The following is a 22,795-nucleotide window of genomic DNA, read 5'->3' as shown; positions in this document are numbered from 1 at the left end:
AAGTTATTGGCTGAAAGTACAGTCGATAGACATCATTGGACCAATTACTAATGTTACTGTATAATTTAGCTGTCCAACCACATGATCAGAATCAAAGAGTGCAGCCCGCCCACGTTTATCAGCCAGTAGTCTTGTCGATACAACTGTCATTTACAGTGGACGTGGGGAAGGTAGGGAAGAACCAAAGAATAGTAAATAGTAAATATGTTTAGCTAACTGTACAAATTAAGTTTTTTAACAGCATATATTGAACGTTTTCGACAAACATGCACAAAGAAGACTTGTTTTAGTGTTCTTCAGGTAAGTTATTGCAGTAGAATTCGCCTTTTCGAGATGCAAGATAACTGCGAGATAGCTGCTAAATGAACTCGAACAGCATACGAGCTAGAATTAAAGGAAGTGTATCCTCTGTTTTCCAGAAGCGGATATCTTGGCGATATTTTTCCTGAAAGTGATACGAAGCAGCAGAATGTCAGCTCCCACCAACTCGCTTCAACAGCAGTCCACAGTCAGACGTAGCAATGCAGGGTCCCCCAGTTTATCCAACAGCTGTCGTTTGCACCCCATCCGTGCTACTGTGCCCTACCAGCTCCTACGCGGGGGCCAGAGCAGCCCGACACGCTCTCCTTCTCACTCTGTTGGAGGCAACAATGGACCGACAAATAGCCGCGGGTCATCTCCCCCAAGTGCGACACTGAATCTTGGAGTAAATTGCACTGGTGCCACGAGACAGAGACTGTCTCCTGAAAATAGGGTCTCGCACTCACCTGACCGGGGTCCAAACTCACCCGTTTGTAGAGGTAAAATATTGTTATATTAACCATCTACCACATGCTACAATATCGATGTATTCAGGACAAATGCACCCTTTAGCTTGCTCTTGGTGATGGTCAAGAGATTGTAGGCCTTTTGTATTCCTGTAATACAGTGTTTGCTATGCATTTTATAGATGAATTAATTTGTACAATATTGATGGATTAATGAGACTCACTGGGCCCTATTCAGTCACCCTGACAAGGAATAGGTCCCAAGGTTTATAAGGTAAGTCAAAAACATAATTTGTCTTGTGCTGATTAGGATTCATGTAATATATAATTTGTAAAAAACCTCACCAGCATATTAGTTTTGATTGAATATATGGCCCCAGAGTTACACAAAAGGGGAAGTAGGCCCATATGTAGGCCTACTACTACAGTACGTCACTAATAAGGAAGCTTATAGTGTCCTCTCCTCTTACACTCCTGCTGCTTATGGACTATTGACAGAAAAGGGGAGGAGATCATTGGCAGCAAAACATGCTTATGGGTTGTAAAGGGGACGTAGAACCTGAGAATCGTTGTTGAACAAACAGTCAGGTTACAGGTATATGACCTACTCCCTTTCAACTGTACTGTATTGTACACATCGAGAACATATTGTGAGCCCTATGTTATGGAGAATGGAAGTGAGTGGTGTGACATTTCATGGCTCTATTGCTTCAACCTGAGCCATTGTTCCTTTCAGGTGATAAGGAGATGGAGGGTGGACTGAAGGGGGAGATGGGAGACTAGACCACTCTAAATCCTGTTTCTGAGACAGGGTCTCCTGCCAAATATTGATGTTGCCTCTGGTATTGAGACTGATTATATTTATCTTCCCCAACACAATATTTTCTGGAACACTTTAGTTGTATTTCTCAGCAAACCCTCTATGCAGTAAAACGCAAGACACACAAAGCATCCAGTTAATGTCTGCTTGCCTTTGTGAAGCAGAAATCTCTGAATACCGTTAGCTTTTTCTGTCACAGCTTGGAGACTGCGTCGAACCTGTTCTGTGACTCCAAATTTGCATCCAGGACTATGTTGTACTCACTATGCAACAAGGTATTTTTACTACAATGACCTCCGGCACTTTACGAGGGCAGGTCATGAATCACCATGGTTCAACCAGTGACAGCCATGACACTCCAGCTGTCTTGACGCTCTCCTACATCAGTGGAGTATAATGGCGTCCGCCTTACCTTTCCCCAAGATGGCAGCCTCCTTGTCTCTGAGCTGCATTGCGGTTATTGTGGGGTTGGTAACTCTATGTTCGGGAAAATGGCATGACATGCCTTGCATTCCCTGGTCCTCAGAATGAGATGACCTTCAACCCTGAGCAGTGTCCAGTCACATAGTTCGTGATGGAGACTTGATCCGCTGTTTGATGGCAGTGACCTCCCAGTCGAAACAAGGCTAGTTTGTTTCATGTGATGTCATCTGCTAGCTAGGGGTAGGAGGTGCATTGCATTGCGACAAGTGGAATTGGGATAGCACTGGGAAGTGTACAGGGATGGAAATTGACATTTGTACATGTATTGTTCATCTTTCATTGTCAAATGGAAATATGGAGGTATTTTTATTTGACCGTTTCCTCAGAATTGTATGCTATTTGCAGTGAACACACTGAAGGGAATTTGTGGTGAATTTGTGGTTTTGTCTTTCGAGGCATCTGACAAATTAAGGTTAAACATTAAAGTGGACAATACATTGTGTCCTTGTCAGCCATGCAGCTTTGTGATTGGAACATTGGAGAAGTTAACTAGTGGGCATCTTCCTTTCAGTCAGTCAGCATGTTCATTGGCATCACTCATCTCATCTGAGCTAGGTGGTGGTGAAAGGGTCGCCAGGACAACGGGCCAGGGTGAAGGCCATGGAGAAGGGTGACATTCCACCGCATGACCTTTAGGTTCACACTATGACATCATCCCCACACTAGGCCATCCCAATGGCCACAACAAAGAAACTCCCCCTCCCTGTCAAAGTGCCAGCTGTGCTGAAATGGCCTTCCTCATTGTCACACGTCCCCAAACTGCAGAGTAAGAGTAAATTGGAAAACAAGCATGTTGTTAAATTTAGAACCCAGCCTAAAATCTATCAACTTTGGTAGAAAGTTCACTATTTTTGAAAAGGTTGATTTGAAAATTGTGAAAGGGACCTTATGCATACTAAAAGCCAGAAAATTATCTGACTTTATTTTGTTCTTGAGAGCCTAAATTTAGCAAAGTGGAGAGACGGTGGAAAATCACTCGGGCTAAATTTGCATGCTGTGTTTGGAGAACTTTGGCTGTAACAATATTGATGGAAATCCACTCCCTTTTCCTCAGATAGTTTACCCTAGGTCATTGGGTTTACTTACTTAGCCAATGTCTTTTGGTTGATATGCTCAGACTTGGCTGATCATCTAGACCCTAGAGCCTAGGTGGTGTGTAGTGGTATCGAAAAGGAACACTGTGCACCTAGACAAGGAACAGATTGAATGAAGAATGTGTACCCTGGTCACCTGCTTCACCCTTCATAAGCTCTTTGAAATGGAAAGCAAGGAGCTCCCATTGACTTTCAACAATCACAAAGCATAATACTGCCTACTAGCCTATGCTTTCACCCATTTCCCCCTCCATGTCTCCCTGCTTTAGAAAAACAGTGCATTTCTGTGTTTGGGTTTTTACTGTGAGTTACTGCAGGAGGAATGTTGAGTGAATGCAGGCCGTATTGATGTTAATTGTGGTGTGGTTGTTTATGAGTTCTTATGTGGGTGGTGTGTGTTTAACTACTTTGGCTTCGAGAAGGCAGCTCCCATAACATCAGACCTAGCTTCAACACAACCAGATTAGTTAGGCCTAGTATATATCACTGTAAAGCACTGATACTCAATAAGGTTAGCAATAGAACTGTTTATGGAAAACAACAAGACATTGTTCAGTATGACAGTGTGGGTGTGTCCTGTCCTGACCCTTGCTCTCCCCTCGCTCCTGTAGGAGAGAGGTCCAAACTGCAGGCGCGTAGCTCCAGTGCTATCCGGCGGACATCTTCCCTGGACGCCATTATGGGGCCGTACCTCACAGGCCAGTGGCCTCGTGACTCCCACGGACCCTACCCTTCCTGCATGAAAGACAAAGCCACACAGGTAACTTTAGGTCAAAGGACCCATAAAAGCTAATGGTGCACATCATAATAATTTATTTAAATGCATATGTTTTCTAAATCAAGTTTCTCTTTAGGAAAACACGTACTGGGTTTATTTTGACCACAATTTTCCTGGGTAGCATTCCACACATCAGCACTCACTATTCTGGTCAACGTGATTGACCGTTCAATGCAGTTTGAGAATGGGCAGATTTTTGTGGTTATGAACCCATATTGAATATGTATGATGATGGCAGGGCCATTGACCATGGCCGCGCTGTCCGTCCTAATAGAATCCTTTCATGTGGCTGAATGAGCGCCGCCCAGCCTCATTTACATGGCTTCATCCCTTTAACCCTTCATTCACCTTGGGGCTCTTTGTTTAGTCTTCGGAAGTGGTGAGTGGGCCTCCAGGTTCAAGTTGCTACGTATAGAATCAACGTTCCCCTAATGATGGTGTGGACTGCTTCACTTAAACCACTTGGATTAGGAAAAGCACAAGCTCCCCAAGTACAGTCACAGACTAGCTTCTTCCTGTTAACAAAATATCCCATTACCCCAAATCGCCTGTAACACTGTAACAGCAAAAAAAACCTGGGACAAAAACTCCCAGCTCTTTGTTGTAGCATACAATCTAGAGACGGAGGTGAAGTTGTTTGCACCTGTCCCTCAGGCGATGGTTGGGGCGAGGAGAGGAATCCCACTGCTTACCACCTGGCCCTCGTGGTTGGCCCGTCTGCCTTTGTGTGGGAGTGAGGAGCGGAGGGCCATACATATGCTAATCACTGTTCCGGGATAGATCTATCTGCCCTAGGCCCTGTGGTTACAGAACACAGAGAATGTCTGTATGAAGATTAAACACACACACACACACAGGCACATAGACAGACAGAGTGCAATGATTGCATGTGTGCGCACACACACACCAGACTAAAGACTGTCTTAATCTTTGTTTTTAGAATTGTTACACAGGCAGGATGTGGACTGTATATTATCGATGACAATCAACTCAGCATGTTTTACTTATGAGTTGTCTAAAGTAAGCAGTTATGCATTACTGCTCATTCCATGTTCTTCAAGCAGCTTGAATCCATAATAAGCGTTTTGTCAAAGATATTTATCTATTCACTAAAATGTTCCTCATGTTTTAGAGACGTGCATACTGTAAGATACAGTGCATTCGGAAAGTATTCAGACTTCATGACCTTTTCCACATTTTGTTATGTTACAGCCCTGTTCTAAAATGGATTCAATAGTTTTTTTCCTTCATCAATACCCCATAATGACAAACCAAAAACAGGTTTTTAGACATTTTTGCAAATAAAAAACTGAAACATCACATTTTACATAAGTATTCAAACCCTTTACTCAGTACTTTGTTGAAGCACCTTTGGCAGCGATTAAATCCTCGAGTCTTCTTGGGTATGACGCTACAATCTTGGCACACCTGTATTTGGGGAGTTTCTCACATTCTTCTCTGCAGATCCTCGCAAGCTCTGTCAGGTTGGATGGGGAGCGTCGCTGCACAGTTATTTTCAGGTCTCTCCAGAGATGTTCGATCGGGTTCAAGTCCGGGCTCTGGCTGGGCCACTCAAGGACATTCAGAGACTTGTCCCGAAGCCACTCTTGCATTGTCTTGGCTGTTTGCTTAGGGTCGTTGTCCTGTTTGGAATGTGAACCTTTGCCCAAGTCTGAGGTCCTGAGCGCTCTTGCTCCGTTCATCTTTCCCTCGATCCTGGCTAGTCTCCCAGTCCCTGCCACTGAAAAACATCCCCACAGCATGATGCTGCCACCACCATGCTTCACCGTAGGGATGGTGCTAGGTTTCCTCCAGATGTGACGCTTGGCATTCAGGTCAAAGAGTTCAATCTTGCTTTCATCAGACCAGACAATCTTGTTTCTCATGGTCTGAGAGTCCTTTAGTTGCCTTTTGGCAAACTTCAAGCGGGCTGTCATGTACCTTTTACTGAGGAGTGGCTTCTGTCTGGCCACTCTACCATAAAGGCCTGATTGGTGGAGTGCTGCAGAGATGGTTGTCCTTATGGAAGGTTCTCCCATCTCCACAGAGGAACTCTGGAGCTCTGTCAAAGTGACCATCGGGTTCTTGGTCACCTCCCTGACCAAGGCCCTTCTCCCCCGATTTCTCAGTTTGGCCGGGCGGCCAGCTCTTTGTGGTTCCAGACTTCTTCCATTTTAAGAATAATGGAAGCCACTGTGTTCTTGGGGACCTTTAATGCTGCAGACATTTTTTGGTACCCTTCCCCAGATCTGTGCCTCGACACAATCCTGTCTCGGAGCTCTACGGACAATTCCTTCGACCTCATGACATGGTTTTTGCTCTGACATGCACTGTCAACTGTGGGACCTTATATAGACAGGTGTTTGCCTTTCCAAATCATGTCCAATCAATTGAATTTACCACAGGTGGACTCCAATGACGTTGTAGAAACATCTCAAGGATGATCAATGGAAACAGGATGCACCTGAGCTCAATTTTGAGTCTCATAGCAAAGGGTCTGAATACTTATGTAAATAAGGTATTTCTGTTTTAATTTTTTAGAAATTTGCTAAAATGTCTAAATTGGCATTATGGGGTATTGTGTGTAGATTGATGAGGAAAACATTTATTTAATCCATTTTAGAATAAGGCTGTAACGTAACAAAATGTGGAAAAAGGGAAGAGGTCTGAATACTTTCAGAATGCGCTGTAGATGAGAAGACCAAGAAGCTCACAGAACCAGAACGTAATGCCCTCATCAACTCAAATCAGACCAAATGATAGCAGCGGCATTCTATACTCTTGCCTCAGCATGTAAACTAAACAAACCAACTTGAATTCCATTGTAAATCCATTGATGTTCAGTATCCCTGCTGGGGAATCAAACAGGATTTTAAGTGGGGTGAGAATCATTTAACATGAGCTGTAGGCTGTGAAAGTAAAGTACGCTAACTTTATTTCACCAGAGCATTATCTGGCATAACACCTGGCACACAAACCCACAAGGCAGGCTGGAAGTGCAAAAACTAACTTGATACAAGTGTCTTGAAGTAAACAAAGCTGGGAGCTCTATGAACAGACACTTCATTTGTTGTTAAAAATAAACATTTAAATTGTTATTAAAATGATGATAAGTAGCCTATGGCAATGCTATGTTCTTGTACCATTTTATCTATTTGCTGAAGGGTAGGCTTTAGTAGTACTGGAGAACTAGGCTAGTTAATAATTAGTAAAGTTAATAATATCCATATTACTTAACATCTCAATATAACTTTTTGCAAAGTTAGCACTTAGCAGTGGAAACTTTCCTTTCACTATTCATTCAGCCCTCAATGTTTGGCTCTAGCATCAAACACCACAGCAATACCATAGCCATGTACAAAATGTTACTCTAAACGGTAGCACATCTGTCATCCAGCATAGTGGCCTCTTTATTGGAGCACAAACACCCGTTTAAACCGTTTGTCCTTTCTGAAGAGCAATGTGCCAGTAGCCAGCCCTAACGCTTCACTGGTGTTCTTCATATTGCATATCATAGAGTGGGTCTTTTGTGTAACGTTGTGCGTTATAGAGGATGTTTTGTTTTTCGACAAGGGTCAAACGTAAGGCAGTACGAGGACATTGACATTTAAGATGCTTCACTCTACTGTATTGACCACGACGCCTTGGAGGACCAATGTCACTGTTGATATGCATAATCAAAGGGAAGTGCATCATGGTTGCAAACATGCTTTTGAAACATCCTGTCTCTTTTTTGCATGTATTTTACATAAGTTAACCGTTTCCTTATTTATGTAAAGGTTGCATTCTTGTAGACACTAGAGCACTTTTCTCTATCTGCTGTAGTGGAGAAAGAGCAGACATTTCCCACAGAATTACCAGCTAGTAGTTAGTATGTAGTATGTCAGTCACCAACCACAAATTAGCCTTTGGCAATCTGTCCTAATGTGGATTGTCGTTACAACTGTAAGGATACAACTTTAAGTAGTAGCTATCACACATGTTATTACTGTTTTTTGCTTCTGGTGAGCTGCATCCATCTTTATCCCGCAAAGACCATTTTTGACTAATTTGATTGTTTCCAGATGTGTGCATCTCTGGCGAAGGTACAGGGTTCATGATTGCTTTCACCCACCTCTCTCTCATCTGTTCATCTCAATGAATTCCAGAGTCTTGTCTCAGTCTTCCTGAATTCCATACAAATGAAGGGGATGATGTGGGTGTATTTGTTTATCCACTGCTTAGAGTGTGTGTCTGTGTGTGTGTGTGTGTGTGTGTGTGTGTGTGTGTGTGTGTTTCAGACTCCTGGTCTGTGGATAGAGGATGCTGGAGGGGAGCAGGGAAGCCCACACCAGCGGTCAGCCTCCTGGGGTAGCGCAGACCATCTGAAAGAGGTAGGTGCCACACTCAAACTTCCTAGCATATATAGGCTAGCCTACACACTCTCTGCATGACCTGTGTCTCTAGCCAAAACAACTGTAAGGAGCGCTATCCTATTATTTGTAATCCAATACTGTAACCAATGTCAACACCATAACTCTCTGAGGAGTTTAACGTTAGACCAGAATAGCTGGTCTGTCACAAAACATCCAGCAAGAGTTGTATTGTTGACATTATTGGAGCTGCACTGTATGTGCACAGTCAAATATACCTCCAACAAGTTTTTGTCAGAGCTTTGAGGTTCAGCCATTACTTGAAATGTGTTTTATTTGTCAGGATATGAGGTTCAGTTAAATATTATGCTCCTGAAGGTCGGTTTCCATGCGCGTTGCCTGGCTGAATTAGTGGCTAGCTGGAGACCACATTGAGCTATTAGTTCTCTAGCTCTTCCAGACCACAGTCTTTATTTAACCTTCCTTTCCCTCTGTAGCCTAGTCCGTCGCATCTCATTGTGGCTGGTTGTTTTGAGAGGGGGAGCAGGCACTGAACTTGTCTGCAGGGTGTAACAGCCATATCATTTCCCCCTCAGCTTGGCCCTGTTGATACTCTAGTGACAAGGATGAACCTTATCTAACTCCATAAAGGCCTACTCCTCCTGCAAACAACACATATATAAGCTTGTTACAGTCTGCTGGCTTTTGCTCAAGAGCAACACAGCAAAACAATGGTATTGAGGCTTTTGAAATGGGCTGACTTACATAAGATAGGCCTGTTAGATGACCAATAAACACTAAATGGATGGAATGTTCTCTCACTATGTTGAGATGTTTCTTTTTGTTCTTGACATGATTATGATGATATGATACTGTACTGTATGTACATGTAGTAACATACAGTATAGCAACATGTACATGTTTCTAAAGATACTAATGATCTAAGTTTAACTTAGTCGCCCATTGTAGTGTATAAAAGTAGCAATAGGTACATTTGGATTTGGCATGTAGTCTTACATATTGTCAATGAAATGTATTATTTTAGCTGACACTTATATCCTGAGAGACCCAGTCATATATAGCCAAAGGCCAAATCCTCCCACCCAACAGTGAGTGGTACTATACAGTAGAGATGGGGGGGAGGGGGAATCAATACAGTAAGCAGGGGTGTTCAAATCTTACCCTACGAGGTCCGGATGTTCTGTTCTACCTGATAATTAATTGCACCCACCTGGTGTGCCAGGTCTAAATCAGTCCCTGATTAGAGGGGAACAAAAAAAACGCAGTGTAACTGGCTTCGAGGTCCAGAGTTGAGTTTCAAAGCAGTAGAGTATCGCAATATTGTTTTGGTCGATTATATATCGATACTGTTGACTCCAAGTATTGATTTGTAAAAGATAAAATACAAGATAACGTTAGCTAGCGCTAGTCAGGTGTACCTTCGCCAGAACTCTGGTATTTATCATCCTATAGCTAGTTCTCCAACTCATTTTGTCATGGCTTTTTCTTATCCGTCTGCTGCAGACATATAGTGAGCAATATGTTTGGAACATCAAATCGCAATAAAATCGCAGTATCCAATCGCAATACATACAGAATCGTGATACATATAGAATCGCAATACATATCGTATCGCTCACCTAAGTATTGTGATCATATTGTGAGGTCCAGCCCTTTAATACAATGAGCTTTACACTGCTTTGTTCTTTCTCATCTTCAGAAACCTCATATGGATCGCCTTGTCATTATTGACTCCTATCATGTACTCTCTCAATGCAAGTCAATCCAGATGAACCACACTGTACTGTACTATAATAACCTCTATGGATGACATGGTACTGTTCTATAATAACCTCTATGGATGACATGGTACTGTTCTATAATAACCTCTATGGATGACATGGTACTGTACTATAATAACCTCTGTGGATGACATGGTACTGTTCTATAATAACCTCTGTGGATGACATGGTACTGTTCTATAATAACCTCTGTGGATGACATGGTACTGTTCTATAATAACCTCTATGGATGACATGGTACTGTTCTATAATAACCTCTGTGGATGACATGGTACTGTTCTATAATAACCTCTATGGATGACATGGTACTGTTCTATAATAACCTCTGTGGATGACATGGCACTGTTCTATAATAACCTCTATGGATGACATGGTACTGTTCTATAATAACCTCTGTGGATGACATGGCACTGTTCTATAATAACCTCTATGGATGACATGGTACTGTTCTATAATAACCTCTATGGATGACATGGTACTGTTCTATAATAACCTATATGGATGACATGGTACTGTTCTATAATAACCTCTATGGATGACATGGTACTGTTCTATAATAACCTCTATGGATGACATGGTACTGTTCTATAATAACCTCTATGGATGACATGGTACTGTTCTATAATAACCTCTATGGATGACATGGTACTGTTCTATAATAACCTCTGTGGATGACATGGTACTGTTCTATAATAACCTCTGTGGATGACATGGTACTGTTCTATAATAACCTCTGTGGATGACATGGTACTGTTCTATAATAACCTCTGTGGATGACATGGTACTGTTCTATAATAACCTCTGTGGATGACATGGTACTGTTCTATAATAACCTCTATGGATGACATGGTACTGTTCTATAATAACCTCTGTGGATGACATGGTACTGTTCTATAATAACCTCTATGGATGACATGGTACTGTTCTATAATAACCTCTATGGATGACATGGTACTGTTCTATAATAACCTCTGTGGATGACATGGTACTGTTCTATAATAACCTCTATGGATGACATGGTACTGTACTATAATAACCTCTATGGATGACATGGTACTGTTCTATAATAACCTCTGGATGACATGGTACTGTACTATAATAACCTCTATGGATGACATGGTACTGTTCTATAATAACCTCTGGATGACATGGTACTGTTCTATAATAACCTCTGGATGACATGGTACTGTTCTATAATAACCTATATGGATGACATGGTACTGTTCTATAATAACCTCTATGGATGACATGGTACTGTTCTATAATAACCTCTATGGATGACATGGTACTGTTCTATAATAACCTCTATGGATGACATGCAGGGAAGGGCATCCTATAAAGTAGACATACTCTTTCTGTGTACTGTATTGCCAGGATTATAAAATCAGCATTAAAAGACCTCGCCTTAGTCTGCATTATATAACTGATTATGTTATGATTATATAACCAGTACAGAAACAAAATAACCCTTTGACTTCACTTATGTTTGATCATAGCTACATCCATAAAAGCCCTCTCTTTACAACATTTTTCAAGTTCATTCTGAATCTGTGGACAAATCACTCCGAATGCTGGAGAAATGCTATTCTGAGGAAAACAAAAAAAAGCAATGCAACTCCGAGGAAGCTTAGTGGCACTCCGCTGCGCATCGTAGCACACCTTCCACATCGTGCATTATTTTCCATCGAATGCATTGCCCCTCATTGATTATCCCTTACCTATTGCTTTGTACCTTTGCTAAAGGCATATTCTATTGAATTATATCTCAAATATAGCCTGGTGTTCCAGTCTGTTTGTGCTTTAGCCAACTCCTCTCTGCCATGTATGGCATGAAACAATAGAAGTGTTGGTTACACAGCACATACAGTATGGGGCCACCAGGCTACCTTGAATGTCCATTGAGAACCATTCATTTTTCTCTGAGATAAACCCCCTGTCTTTCTCCAGCAGATTGCTAAACTCAGGCTGCAGCTCCAGCGCAGTAAACAGGTCAGCCGCCAGAGCAAAGACAGGGATCAGCAGCCGGGTCTACACACCAGCACCCCATGCCAACCCCAGGTGAGTTATACCCTACTGCTGCCTCCCTGTCTGCCACCCAGATCACAGGGCATGGTAGCATTGTACTAGTATGGTGTCTGCCCCAATGCTATATTCACAGTGGGAGTGTCACCGTACCATGTACAACCTTAAATAAATACAGTACTTATTATGGATAATACTTGATTGTAAATTTATAGACTAGGGTTTTGGTAGCCTGGGTGCCAGGCTGTTTCTGCTTCAGGCAACTTGTCTTTCCAAAACAACAATGTGGCTTTGCTGTAGTGCAGAATTGTTCAGGCAATTGTTCAGGCATGTTTCCTGTCATATTAATGTATATGACAGGAAACATGCCTGAACTAAATCAAATATAACACTCCATAAAACATCTATTGATGTGTGTGTGTGTGTGTGTATATATATATATATATATATATATATATATATATATATATATATATATATATATATATATATATATATATATATATATATATATATATATATATATATATATATATATATATATACAGTGGGGAAAAAAAGTATTTAGTCAGCCACCAATTGTGCAAGTTCTCCCACTTAAAAAGATGAGAGAGGCCTGTAATTTTCATCATAGGTACACGTCAACTATGACAGACAAAAATAGAAAAAAAATCCAGAAAATCACATTGTAGGATTTTTAATGAATTTATTGGCATATGATGGTGGAAAATAAGTATTTGGTCAATAACAAAAGTTTCTCAATACTTTGTTATATACCCTTTGTTGGCAATGACACAGGTCAAACGTTTTCTGTAAGTCTTCACAAGGTTTTCACACACTGTTGCTGGTATTTTGGCCCATTCCTCCATGCAGATCTCCTCTAGAGCAGTGATGTTTTGGGGCTGTCGCTGGGCAACACAGACTTTCAACTCCCCTCCAAATATTTTCTATGGGGTTGAGATCTGGAGACTGGCTAGGCCACTCCAGGACCTTGAAATGCTTCTTACGAAGCCACTCCTTCGTTGCCCGGGCGGTGTGTTTGGGATCATTGTCATGCTGAAAGACCCAGCCACGTTTCATCTTCAATGCCCTTGCTGATGGAAGGAGGGTTTCACTCAAAATCTCACGATACATGGCCCCATTCATTCTTTCCTTTACACGGATCAGTCGTCCTGGTCCCTTTGCAGAAAAACAGCCCCAAAGCATGATGTTTCCAACCCCATGCTTCACAGTAGGTATGGTGTTCTTTGGATGCAACTCAGCATTCTTTGTCCTCCAAACATGACGAGTTGAGTTTTTACCAAAAAGTTATATTTTGGTTTCATCTGACCATATGACATTCTCCCAATCCTCTTCTGGATCATCCAAATGCACTTCAGACGGGCCTGGACATGTACTGGCTTAAGCAGGGGGACACGTCTCGCACTGCAGGATTTGAGTCCCTGGCGGCGTAGTGTGTTACTGATGGTTGGCTTTGTTACTTTGGTCCCAGCTCTCAGCAGGTCATTCACTAGGTCCCCCCGTGTGGTTCTGGGATTTTTGCTCACCGTTCTTGTGATCATTTTGACCCCACGGGGTGAGATCTTGCATGGAGCCCCAGATCGAGGGAGATTATCAGTGGTTTTGTATGTCTTCCATTTCCTAATAATTGCTCCCACAGTTGATTTCTTCAAACCTAGCTGCTTACCTGTTGCAGATTCAGTCTTCCCAGCCTGGTGCAGGTCTACAATTTTGTTTTTGGTGTCCTTTGACAGCTCTTTGGTCTTGGCCATTGTGAAGTTTGGAGTGTGACTGTTTGAGGTAGTGGACAGGTGTCTTTTATACTGATAACAAGTTCAAACAGGTGCCATTAATACAGGTAACGAGTGGAGGACAGAGGAGCCTCTTAAAGAAGAAGTTACAGGTCTGTGAGAGCCAGAAATCTTGCTTGTTTGTAGGTGACCAAATACTTATTTTCCACCATAATTTGCAAATAAATTCATAAAAAATCCTACAATGGGATTTTCTGGATTTTTTTCTCTCAATTTGTCTGTCATAGTTGACGTGTACCTATGATGAAAATTACAGGCCTCTCTCATCTTTTTAAGTGGGAGAACTTGCACAATTGGTGGCTGACTAAATACTTTTTTGCCCCACTGTATATATATATATATATATATATATATATATATATATATATATATATATATATACAGTGGGAGAACAAGTATTTGATACACTGCCGATTTTGCAGGTTTTCCCAATTACAAAGCATGTAGAGGTCTGTAATTTCTATCATAGGTACACTTCAACTGTGAGAGACGGAATCTAAAACAAAAATCCAGAAAATCACATTGTATGATTTTTAAGTAATTAATTTGCATTTTATTGCATGACATAAGTATTTGATACATCAGAAAAGCAGAACTTAATATTTGGTAAAGAAACCTTTGTTTGCATTTACAGAGATCATACGTTTCCTGTAGGTTTTGACCAGGTTTGCACACACTGCAGCAGGGATTTTGGCCCACTCCTCCATACAGACCTTCTCCAGATCCTTCAGGTTTTGGGGCTGTCGCTGGGCAATACGGACTTTCAGCTCCCTCCAAAGATTTTCTATTGGGTTCAGGTCTGGAGACTGGCTAGGCCACTCCAGGTCGTTGAGATGCTTCTTACAGAGCCACTCCTTAGTTGCCCTGGCTGTGTGTTTCGGGCCGTTGTCATGCTGGAAGACCCAGCCACGACCCATCTTCAATGCTCTTACTGAGGGAAGGTGGTTGTTGGCCAAGATCTCGCGATACATGGCCCCATCCATCCTCCCCCTCAATACGGTGCAGTCGTCCTGTCCCCTTTGCAGAAAAGCACCCACAAAGAATGATGTTTCCACCTCCATGCTTCACGGTTGGGATGGTGTTCTTAGAGTTGTACTCATCCTTCTTCTTCCTCCAAACACGGCGAGTGGAGTTTAGACCAAAAAGCTCAATTTTTGTCTCATCAGACCACATGACCTTCTCCCATTCCTCCTCTGGATCATCCAGATGGTCATTGGCAAACTTCAGACGGGCCTGGACATGCGCTGGCTTGAGCAGGGGGACCTTGTGTGTACTGCAGGATTTTAATCCATGACGGCGTAGTGTGTTACTAATGGTTTTCTTTGAGACTGTGGTCCCAGCTCTCTTCAGGTCATTGACCAGGTCCTGCCGTGTAGTTCTGGGCTGATCCCTCACCTTCCTCATGATCATTGATGCCCCACGAGGTGAGATCTTGCATGGAGCCCCCAGACCGAGGGTGATTGACCGTCATCTTGAACTTCTTCCATTTTCTAATAATTGCGCCAACAGTTGTTGCCTTCTCACCAAGCTGCTTGCCTATTGTCCTGTAGCCCATCCCAGCCTTGTGCAGGGCTACAATTTTATCCCGGATGTCCTTACATAGCTTGGTCTTGGCCATTGTGGAGAGGTTGGAGTCTGTTTGATTGAGTATGTGGACAGGTGTCTTTTATACAGGTAACTAGTTCAAACAGGTGCAGTTAATACAGGTAATGAGTGGAGAACAGGAGGGCTTCTTAAAGAAAAACTAACAGGTCTGTGAGAGCCGGAATTCTTACTGGTTGGTAGGTGATCAAATACTTATGTCATGCAATAAAATGCAAATGAATTACTTAAAAATCATACAATGTGATTTTCTGGATTTTTGTTTTAGATTCCGTCTCTCACAGTTGAAGTGTACCTATGATAAAAATTACAGACCTCTACATGCTTTGTAAGTAGGAAAACCTGCAAAATTGGCAGTGTATCAAATACTTGTTTTCCCCACTGTATATATATATACTACCGTTCAAAAGTTTGTTGTCACTTACAAATGTCCTTGTTTTTGAAAGAAAAGTAATTTGTTTTGTCCATTCAAATAACATCAAATTGATCAGAAATACAGTGTAGACATTGTTAATGTTGTAAATGGCTGTTGTAGCTGGAAACTGCAGATTTTTTTATGGAATATCTACATAGGCTTACAGAGGCCCATTATCAGCAACCATCAGTCCTGTGTTTCAATGGCACGTTGTGTTTGCTAATCCAAGTTGATCATTAGAAAACCCTTTTGCAATTATGTTAGCACAGCTGAAAACTTGTGCTGATTAAAAAAGCAAAAATATCTGGAGCATCAGCAATTGTGGGTTCGATTACAGGATCAAAATGGCCAGAAACAAATAATATTCTTCTGAAACTCGTCAGTTTATTCTTGTTGAAATGAAGGCTATTCCATGCGAGAAATTGGCAAGAAACGGAAGATCTCGTACAACGCTGTGTACTACTCCCTTCACAGAACGTCGCAAACTGGCTCTAACCAGAATAGAAAGAGGAGTGGGAGGCCCCAGTGCACAACTGAGCAAGAGGACAAATTAAATTAGTGTCTAGTTTGAGAAACAGACTCCTCACAGGTCCTCAACTGGCAGCTTCATTAAATAATACCCGCAAAACACCAGTCTCAACGTCAACAGTGAAGAGGCGACTCCGGGATGCTGACCTTCTAGGCAGAGTTGCAAAGAAAAAGCCATATCTCAGACTGGCCAATAAAAATAAAAGATTAAGATGGGCAGACTGAGATATGGCTTTTTCTTTGCAACTCTGCCTAGAAGGTCAGCATCCCGGTTAATTGGCCTCTGTATGTCTATGTAGATATTCCATTAACAATCAGCCGTTTCCAGCTACAATAGCCATTTACAACATTAACAATGTCTACACTGTATTTCTGATCAATTTGATGTTATTTTAATGGACAAAAAAAATGCTTTTCTTTTGAAAACAAGGACATTTCTAAGTGACCCCAAACTTTTGAACTGTGGTTTACATGTCAATATATGTTTATAAGTCAATAGATGTTTTATGGAGTGTTATATTTGATTTAGGTCACTTGTCCCTATTTTGACATTCTGACAAGACAGAGAGGGAGAGGAGGAGGAGACGTGTCTGGGCATGCCAAGTTCCCAGTCGTCTCTGTGTTTGTGGTGAATTCATTAACGGATACTGAGCAACTGTAAACAAAGCACTGGGAAAAAGAACATAAACTAAATTAGCCATGGTATGTCTTTCACTTGTGATAGATCACAATCTGTATTATCCTATATTATCGTTGACCTCACTTTAATATCATTTAACTTCATATTTAATCTCACATAAATCACAATCTATAGCAATATCATACACTGAAATACTGGGGAGAGCATACAATTGACTAGATGTCTGTTTTAAAATTATCATAGAAAAGCTACAAAACATTTCCAACACCTAACAAAATGTAATTTAACCCTTGGTTTGCCATATTTTCCAGAATAAGGTGGTTTCCACAGCCCTGTTGAATATCCCAGTGCCAAAGTCCCTCATATCGAGAGTGCCTAGCAGCGTGGAGGGCATCAACCACGAGCTGGAGAATGTGTTCATCAGAGAGGATTGGAAGCAGGGAATACAGGTGGGGACACACACACACACTATATTCTCACTCACACTGATTTAAATTGCTGAGAGTTGAGTAGAGCTGTAAATTGTGTGTGAAGTAGGGAAGTAAACCTTGACAGGTTAACAAAATTGCTCTCCCTGAAGCATGTGCATGCATGTGGGCACTCGTGCACACATATTTATGACCTGCAGCGCAGCAAGCCTTCCTCATCTCAGAATCAGCTGTACCTTGCAGCACAAGCAGAAGGGCTCTGAACGTTTTCATACAGTACCAGGCATTATCATCTGCACTGGTATTCGCTTTTCTGCTTGTCATTCTAATACCTCCACACAAACTGGAGTTTACATGCAGTGTGATAATACTGAAATTAACTGAATGCATTGAATTTACTGCTGTATGATGATCAATAATAATTGTAAATGATATAGTGTCCTGCTGTGGTTCTTGCACTCCTTCATCCTTCCCTCCATCTCCACCTCTGACCTCTCAGGCTTTGGACGTGTTGGACGGCCACCGCGCCCCCTTTCAGCCTCATCGCTACGGCAATGGCGGTGACACACGCGACACGGATACCCAGGCCCCCTCTAGTGGCGGTTCCAGCCCCTGGCCCTGCCCCTTCACCCCTGACCCCCTCCACTCCCCAGAAGGCAGCCCCTGCTCTGCAGAAGAGCTTGACAAAGGTATTCCATTCAGATGCATTTTTTGGCTTGCATGATCTATTGCTGTTGTTCAGTGCACACATTCAACAGTCTCCACCCATTGCATATCTCAGGAGCAGAGTTTGTGAGCGTAGTTGAGCAGTTGGAAATCCTGCTCATCGCTCCATGTCCTTTCCTACCACTCCGTTAAAAACCGCTCTACGCTCACAGGAAAAAAAACTCACTCCAAATTCGCTCCATTAATTAAAATCACAATTTAACCAACACCCATCTATTTTTGTGAATACCTGGACCTACCAATTGGTTTTTAAGTATTGATACCAAACCATATGGATTTGAATGAAAAGTATTTGAATAAACATGAGAAGGTAAATGTAAGAAGCGAACATCATTTCAAATAGGCTACATGTCATATTAAACAGCATATAAACACTCTAAATAGGTCAGGAGCCAGACAGGGAGCCTAAGAAGGATGGATTATTTAGGCTATATTATTTATATTATTTCAATTATTTCAAGGCTATAGTCTACATAGAAGTACATTGTGAAGCATTTGTGAGTGTAACACAATAGGCTGGTAGGGACATAAAGGGCTCAGCAGTTAAACAACAGTTTGTTGTATTAAATCATTATAGTCTATAAATTGCGCATATAGGCTGTGACTTACTTTTTAATTAAATACAAATTAAATGAAAAATGAGTTGTTAGTGCCTTTTGAATTCATTTTTAGAAACACGAGTTTGGCCAGCCTGTGGCTTCAGGCTCATGCAATGGTGCCTGGAGAGCCGCCAGCAGCGGAGAATATCCTCTCCATAAACACCCTTTTGGCCAATCTTGCCAGGTTGGGCAGAGATGCAGAGTTTTTTTGTATTTGTCTATAGGTAGGCCTAAAGGTTTTTAGGCAAAATAACCCAATCAAAACAAGTAGACTATAAATGTATGCTGGGGCAGGCATGCCCTGAGCTCGTGAAGTAAGCGCTACTGGGGGCGAAATTGGAGCGAGTGAGAAGGCCGACACTCCAGCCTTTGGGAATCTCGCTCCACGCTCCAATCAAATTGGGCACGCTCCGCTCATATACTCTGCTCAGGAGTCTAGTGATTAGGATTTGGTTAATGATAAATGGCTCATGCTATATTAATACTGTGCCGTATTGTATGAATCACCTCATTGTCTTCTATAGACAACAGATCGCTAACACATGTTCCTTTTAAAGGGATCCCCACAATGACCTGCTTACATGTTTCATTCTGTTTTCAGACAGCGGATGCAGCTCTCCCCTTCCCAAGTTTGCCACCTCTCCCAAACCCAACAACAGCTACATGTTCAAACGGGAGCCTCCGGAGGGGTGTGAGAGGGTCAAAGTGTTTGAAGAGATGGTGTAAGTCTTCTCTCTCCTTTTCATTACATTTACATTTTAGTCATTTAGCAGACGCTCTCATCCAGAGCGACTTACAGGAGCAATTAGGGTTAAGTGCCTTGCTCAAGGGCACATCGACAGATTTTTCACCTAGTTGGCTCGGGGATTAGAACCAGCGACCTTTCGGTTACTGGCACAACGCTCTCAACCACTAAGCTACCTGCTGCCGTCTTCACTACTTTGAGGGGTATTTCTAATTGTAATGCTTCTCAACTTCATAGTGCTACATGTTTTAGTTTCTTTTTTTAATTGGTCTGATACTGTATGTCCTTATGCCACTGTACAGATGTAGGGTCTTCATTTAGTTCTCCTGCAACAGCGTGGTCAAATTAAGATCCTACATATGTAGGACTCTCTCACTGTAGGTGTTTCATATACACACTTTGGTATGTGATGATAAAAAGATGAAGACATCTCCCTCTCTTTTCCTCCCCAGGTCTGGTGTCTCCAAAGGCTTCCCTCTTTTTTCATGCCCAGACAAAAACAAGGTGAACTTCATCCCCAGGGGCTCCGCCTTCTGTCCCGTCAAACTCCTCTGCTCCTCCCTCTTCACCACAACCTCTTCCAGCCCTGGTCTCCATGGAAAAGGCAGCACATGGCCCGAGGACGCCATGACACCCACTAGTTCCACCACTCTAGCCTCCACTAACTGGAGCTCGTCTATAGGCACAGACATGGTCAGTAGCTCAGACACAGGCGTAGGCACCGACACAAGCACAGAGAACAGCACAGACAGTCTGAGCCGAGACACAGGCCCTAACACAGACACTAATCAACTGACAAGCACAGCAATGGTCTCAGACGGCCTGTCTACAGATCCCTGCTCCACTACACACATCCTTCTTACCAGCTAGTTCTCAGGGACAGTCCAGCTGCTGAGCATTAGCCTGGTCCCAGATCAGTTTGTGCTGTCTTGCTAACTCCTATGGTCGCAATGACCATAGGAGGTGGCAAAACAGCACAAACAGATCTGGGACCAGGCTAGCTGAGTATGGCTCTTTTAATGCAACATTAGCCAGCAAGGAGGGCCTATTCTTACTAACCTAGCCTTCTCTTCTGCAAGGTGTGGCAGGCAACATCCTCCAGAAAGACTTGTTTTCTTTTCAGAGGGTAGATTCGATTGTTTCATGTATTGTGTTCTGTAGCAATCAGCTTTATCAAAGTCAATTCAAGAAATTGAGAAAAAATTTAATGGGCAAGAGAAGAACATATATTTTATTGAATTTTGAAAATGTTTATCTAACCAGCTTATTTAGCTGTTCTGTGTTGCTAGCTAATATTACAGCATGGATAAGCTTTTTAATGGAAAAAAAAATAACATGCCTGTTTATATTGAATACCCTATTGGGACGTCCTACAGTTACAATACAATGCTCCACTTTTCCCCGAATGTTTCTACTTATTTCAGGTCTCAGTCCAGTTTGTAAACTCATGACAAAAAGCTAAAGAAAGACTATCTGAAAGTGACCCAACAGCCAGCTACAAAGCACAGTGTTCCCACATTGCCTTGTTTCAGGTCCCCTGAAGAACCAATGAACTCAGGTCATTTGGAATGTACTACTCATGCATGAACTTCAACGTTGCCTTTTATGGTTAATTCATGACATTACTCCTAAGACATTCCATAGTCTTTAAACAAGTGCTGATTCTAATCTTTCAACACGACTTATTAAAGGATTGCCATCGATAGAAATGATAACCTGGTGTACGGGAAATCCGTAAAGATAGTTTCAAGTGCTTAAGACATTCCAGAGGTTATTATATTGTAGCTCCAATATATCAACAGTATTAGCAGATTTAGTATAGTCAAAATAAGGCCTAGATTCAATCGGATTAAGCGTTAACCAGCAGTCAGAGGTGTTACTGCGTTGGAGCTGTTAAATCGGTGAACAGCTGCTCCTGTGATCATTGTCACGAAGCCACACCCGTCCCACTCGCGATAGAAATTCAGAAAGAGAAAGTGTAGGCTATATAGAAATAATGACGCTCAAATTGAAAATCATTCAACAAAATAATGAGAACTTCTATCGAGGTATAGATTACATCTCACGTTACAGTGTTCAAACTTGTAAACAAGGCTGCATGGGATTTCTCTTAATGCGTCTCCATGCAGCCAATGGCAATGTCCGCTTTAGGTATAATGCCGGGAGCCGCTTGTGGATTTGACAGCTCTAATGCGGTTGTTGGCTAGTGCAGATCTGATAGAATCTACCCCTAAAAACAATATTTTAAGCAACAACAAAAAAATAAATTAGGAAAAAAAGCAAAGCAGAAAGTTAAATTGTACGAAATAGATAAGCAATCAACAAACACTTATAATTCTGTCAATGTCTCACTTAACATTGAGGCTAATGATATTTTCAAAGCACTTAATTCCAGGCGGGATAATCACTATTTAATAGTAATATTACACAGTACTATATAAAATGTAAAGCAAATCAGATAATGTTAAGTGTGCAATTACAGATCTGTTAAAAAAATACAAACTAGTGTTGATTTGACGTTCAGTATGGAGTAAAATATTTCATGAAACTGTACAAGGGCTGGATTCAATCCGTGTTGCGGAAGTACCGCGAGAACATTGCCTTTAAATTGTGCTATAACGTGGATCTCCCTCGATACTTCTGCGATACGAATTGAATCCAGTGCCTAAGTGTATTATGTATCTTCAATACATTACGTTAAAACCCCTTGGCAATAATATTTACAAATAATAAAAGAAATGCTTTTTCAAATAAAAATAGCCAAAACCATTTGCAAAACGAACAAACATATGCAACACAATCCACTCAAACCTAGATGTATATTTTGTCGGTAAAGATGACCGCTGCTCCGTGACTAGTTTGAATCATACTAACACATTATTTTCAAAGTTCAGCAAGGCTTGCCATGTTCGGCACTAATATATCATGCCTGTGTATTCCATGTTTTATATGTAGACCTTGTGTGTTTTTACAATAAATTAAGCAATAAAATCACACTTGCTGTTTGTCTAAATTATTTTTTTAAGGCACTAGCTTCACATTATTTTAATGTTATTATTAGAACCCCTTTAGCTTATGAAGCCCAGGCTTCCAACGAGACAGGATTTTGTTAGGCTGGCCACACGGGACTAGGGGTCGATTCAATCCGTATCGCCAAGTTCAGCGCTATAGCACACATTTAAT

General features: G+C 41.7%; 1 protein-coding gene across 2 annotated transcripts; it reads left to right on the top strand.

Moving 5' to 3' along the window:
- The first annotated feature begins 126 nt into the window (after positions 1-126).
- Positions 127-22,606, top strand: LOC121543081 (glucocorticoid-induced transcript 1 protein). Of its 2 annotated transcripts, none has more exons than XM_041852786.2 (9): positions 127-300; positions 420-800; positions 3,776-3,924; positions 8,223-8,315; positions 12,047-12,154; positions 17,426-17,563; positions 18,042-18,231; positions 19,469-19,589; positions 20,065-22,606. In XM_041852786.2, exons 2-9 carry the CDS (start codon positions 470-472, stop codon positions 20,480-20,482), a joined length of 1,548 nt encoding a protein of 515 aa, XP_041708720.2. In that variant the 5' UTR covers positions 127-300; positions 420-469; the 3' UTR covers positions 20,483-22,606. The 2 variants fall into 2 exon arrangements, with proteins under 2 accessions (XP_041708720.2, XP_045070503.1); XM_045214568.1 differs by having other exon boundaries at positions 12,044-12,154.
- The last annotated feature ends 189 nt before the right edge of the window (positions 22,607-22,795 follow it).

The sequence above is a fragment of the Coregonus clupeaformis genome, unplaced genomic scaffold (assembly GCF_020615455.1).
Source record: "Coregonus clupeaformis isolate EN_2021a unplaced genomic scaffold, ASM2061545v1 scaf0281, whole genome shotgun sequence".
NCBI classification, from domain to species: Eukaryota; Metazoa; Chordata; class Actinopteri; order Salmoniformes; family Salmonidae; genus Coregonus; species Coregonus clupeaformis.
The sequence above is the reverse complement of the archived record's forward strand: the minus strand, read 5'-3'. Positions and strand labels throughout refer to the sequence as shown.